This window comes from Dichomitus squalens (assembly GCF_000275845.1).
Source record: "Dichomitus squalens LYAD-421 SS1 unplaced genomic scaffold DICSQscaffold_21, whole genome shotgun sequence".
Lineage (NCBI taxonomy): Eukaryota > Fungi > Basidiomycota > Agaricomycetes > Polyporales > Polyporaceae > Dichomitus > Dichomitus squalens.
In genome coordinates this window covers 37493-41987 of record NW_006766903.1, presented here as the reverse complement: position 1 = coordinate 41987, position 4495 = coordinate 37493, and the positions used below count along the sequence as shown (strand labels likewise).

Below are 4495 nucleotides of genomic sequence, written 5' to 3'. Positions count from 1 at the left end.
CGACTCACAACTCAGTGTACGATATTGGCAGACTTCAAGTGCTCTGTATCCCCTTCCTGGCATCCGTTCATGGAACGTCCATGCCGTCTTGTCGCGCCCCATGCTGTCACTCGCTTTTCTTGTCGCCTCTAGACGTGCTACCGAATATACCCGCATGATCTATGGCTGCGCCAATATGGCACACACTGCCTTCGGGTAGTCAGACGTCTCAGGGGCTAGGATGCTCCAACGACTGCAGCGCGCTGGGCACCGACCCGGGAGTAACTCCTCACTTCGCCCTCCACCAACTTCACTGCCGCAACAATAGTGTATATTTGGTAGAGTTTAGGGCGAAATATCTTGGGCTATCTGACATTCGCTCGATATACAGACGCGAATTTTCTGAGTGAAGTGGAGCGTGAGGATATTTGCTTTTGAGCGAGCGTGTGTCGAATTTACTGGTACGGTGGCACCCTAGATGCCCTGGGCGCTAAACGTACCACCCATCGCGCAGGCATCCCGCGGTGCGTGTATAGCACTGAAGAGGGAGGATCCTGAACACTGCTTTCCATCATGGAAACTCACGACATTGACAAATCTCTCTAAGGACACAAATCATTCTGCAGCAGCGTTCTCTCGAGGTCAAGTGGAGCACGATCTCGAGCGATCTCAATTCGAGCCTCGATATTGTGGCCCAGGCTCTGGCAAATCCTGTACTGGATCACAAGCATGATGTTTCGCTTGTCTTCTTGAGTAGAGGGCCCTGCCACTCGTTCTTCGATAACACCATTGCTAGCCATGCCATGAATGGACGCCCCGTGCACATTATCTTCTCAGCAGATGACGCCTGCGGGCGGCTGCATGCCGACTCACGTTTACTGCACCGACAGGAAGAGTTCGCAACGTTCGAAGACGTTGAACAATTATCAAGTGCGCTGGATAGGGCACCGAAGGCCAAGCGGGGATTGTGTACTGCTGGTGGAGGTACCATCAACGGACTCGCACGCCATAAAATTTCCGCTCGCTTGAGCTCATCTGCTAGCATTGCGTGTTCCCTCATGCAGCAAGACGTAGAGCCACGCTGTTGTGGACGGTGAAGTTGTCGGTGACCGTATCGATGTCGGAGGCGTTAGAGCTGTGAGTGATGTTGCCGAAGCGGCCGAATCCGTCCAAATCGTAACTTCCCTCTCGACCACCACCATCGCAGGCACCGTCTGCGACAGCGCGCAACCTATCCACCCCACTCTATTTTATGCCCAGTAGGCCCTTCGAAGCTCCCCCCAGAAGAGAGAACCGACACAAACCGAATCGTACGCACCCTTCAAATCCTCGCCAACATGGACACGCACACAACCTGCATGCTGCTAGCGGGACGGCCGACGTCCTGCTCACCGTTCCGTCAGAATCGCTCACCCACATCACCTCCTACCTCGACCCTCCGGACCTGCTCGCTCTCGCGCGGACATGCAAGCGGCTCAACGCCCACGTAGCGGACGACAACACCTGGCGGCGGGCGTACGTCTACCAGTATCTCGGGATCACACCCGAGAGCGACCTACGCAATGATGCGGGCGACAAAGTCGTGATGCTGAGACGAGACGAGAGCTCCTGGAAGAAGGAATTCATATTGCGGTACAATTTGCGGCGGTACGTCATGCTTCATCTTTCCAACTCAGGGAGGCAAGGTCCTCGGCTGTGCGGCGTCCCTGTACGGTTGTTATAGGACAGTCGTTGGTACCTCGCCGTTAAAATGCGTTCGGCTGCAGGCCATGTGGTCCCTGCTCAAGCAGGCGTCGCAAGGCGTATCGCGCGACCATGCAGAAACAGTGTGTCATGGAGGCAGAGCTTTGATGACCGTTCGGTCTATAGGGTCCCACTGGCGGACTTGAAATCAAGCCAGCACTGTCGCTTGACTTTTCGGTGCTTCTTATGAAGCTATTCAGCTTGGTCCGCTCAGTGGGGATGTAGCAAATCAACAGAATCTTCTGGCAACATATGAGCTGACATCCTAATGCCGTGCTTTGCTCGCATCCTCTACGTAGACATCTTCGTTGCTGATTACTCAGCAACGAAACACAACACGCCTTATCCGCCCATATCGTTTCCCGAGACACGAACTCACAATCCGTAACAGACGATGGGAATACTCCCGCAATACAACGATATCTCACATCCCCCATCATTCCGCGATATCGGTATTGCATCTCATGCCTCACACCACACTTCTAGCGGCATCGCTACAGTACGGGGTGGTCGCGCGATCTTATCCGCTATCCGGCAAGGTCCTGCGCGGATTCCTGGATGCGTCTGGGACGCTCAACGGATTGGGTATAGGCAACCCTAACGCTGAGTTCTCTCCGCACGTCTCTTCTATTGCGCTTGCTTCCGAAGGCGGGACGGCAAAGGTCCTGTGGGGATTCCGGAATGGCGAAGTTGCGGTCACGACCGCGCTACGCGCCATGGATCACAACAGGACGTCAGGCGCCAGGTTGGTCAGGTGCCGTCTTGGGGACTGTCATGAAGGCGCCGTCGAGATTGTCGCATTCGCTTCCGGCGATGAAGGATACGTCTTCGTCGTCAGTGGCGGGGCTGACGGGCGGGTAAAGCTATGGGGGGTCAAGGCCAATCAGCTCGAGTGCTTGTGGACTTCGAACAAGGGATCGTCCCTTGTCCCGGACCCATGCGTCAAACTCGCCATGGACCTACAACAAGGTGTCATTGTGTCTGGTTTACGGAGTGGCAGCATCCTTGTATGGATAGGTTTCAACCTCCAGTCTGCAGACGCTTCGGATGTTCCTGCACTAGAACCTCGGGAGCTGCGCATCCCCGTGCCAACTGTCTCTCCTGGCGCAGTTCCTCTAGACTCGCCCACCTCACCGCTCGAGAATCTCCCTCAAGAAATCTCGGAGCTCCGCATCGCACCTCCGAACGACAGTTTGTCACTTCTCGTCGCTTCTCATCCCAGTACATTCTTCCACCGCCTCTCCTGGAACGCCAGCACAGGCATCTTTGACCGGACGCTCTTCGGAGATGAGCACATGAGCGCAGTTCGAGTTGTTCTGCCGGTGTGGGCCTCGCGGAGGGATGAACGCCATTTCGTCATCGCAGGTGATCAACTCGGCAACATCGCGGTCTTCCCTTGGGACGCCCAGCCTTCCTCTTCGGTCGGTGACCACCCTGTGCACGCCGTCCGTCGGTTTGCTGCCCACGAGGACGGGGCAGTGACCGCGCTCGCACGGAACTCCGCCGTACTAGTGTCCGGGTCCTCCCGGGGAACCATCAAAGCGTGGGATGCGCTAACCTTCGCGCCTCTGCGTTCGTTCCCATCTCCTGCCGCCAGGCCCTTCGCGGGCGGAGAATGGGATCCTGTCTCGCAGATTCTCCTGGAACGCGATGCGATGATAGTATCGGTTGGCAGCCGAGTGCTAGCGTGGAAGGCCGGTCCGGTTGGTAAATCCACCGGGCACGGCAAAGGAAAGCTGAGCACTGCTAGTACGAGGCATAAGAACGGCGTAGCCAAATGGCAGCGTGAGTGTCGAGTCTCAATTGCATTTGTTGCCGTCCTGATTTGGGCAAATGACGTTCGTTTACTGACATATCGTCTTCGTTGCTTCTTGAAGAGCAAATTGAGATGTATCGCGACATCTCCGAATCCCGACGCGAGCTCGAGGAAGAGCAGACGCATTCTAGGCGAGTCTTCGGACGCGAGAAGGAGCAGCTTTCCACGCTCGCCCATCTTGGGTTAAGCGAAGTTGAGGCTGTCGAGTATGTCTTGATGCTGAGCCGGGACGAGGAAGATGCCCGCCGGCGGCGGCGGCGGCGGCGGGACGTCGCCCATTCACCTTTCCCGGAGGACGAGGGTGTGTTCATGGCGGACTTTGACGACGTGCCGACTCCCATGGCAACCAGGAGCAGCATGTTCGGCTCGGAGGCGTCGTCTGCCATGTCGTTCAGAGCGTCATCGTTTTCTGCTCATTCATCTCCGACATCGGGTAGCTGGGCCGACGGCACACATTCAGGGCGCTCCTTGCCGCTCGTCGTACCTCCATCTTCGCACCACAAGGTCCAGGTGTCGCCCCGCCTCCACCCCGAGCCTATGGAAGCGGGTCCCAGCACGAGTCCCATGCCGACGAGGAGCGTCAGCGGCAGCGGCAGCGGGCCCCTTCTACCCTCTGACCTAGAAAACTTCCCTGCGGTTAGCCGCACTCCTTCGTCGGCGTCGGCGTCGGCGTCAGGGTCCAGTGCTAGTTTCAGGGGATCATTTCCGAGTAGCCCTCAGTCGGTTAGGAGCGCCTGGAGCACACCACTGCCATCCCTTCATTCGTCCCAGGCGCCTTCACCGTCCCCAGTCATGGGTAGCCAGTCACCGGCGCAGAGCCCGATACGCTCACTGTCTGAAGTGATCACGTCGACTCGGGTTCAGGGTCCCGCATCCTACACTCAGGAAGATAACGACCTTCGCTTCGCTATAGAGTTGAGCTTGGCCGAGGCGAGAAGTCGCGGAGAGGATGTCTGA

General features: G+C 57.2%; 1 protein-coding gene across 1 annotated transcript; it reads left to right on the top strand.

Moving 5' to 3' along the window:
- Positions 1 to 2186: 2186 nt before the first annotated feature.
- DICSQDRAFT_147933 (uncharacterized protein) lies at positions 2187 to 4495 on the top strand (the record flags this gene model as incomplete). The annotated part of the gene is made up of 2 exons (XM_007366854.1): positions 2187 to 3507; positions 3600 to 4495. 2 exons carry the CDS (start codon positions 2187 to 2189, stop codon positions 4493 to 4495), a joined length of 2217 nt encoding a protein of 738 aa, XP_007366916.1.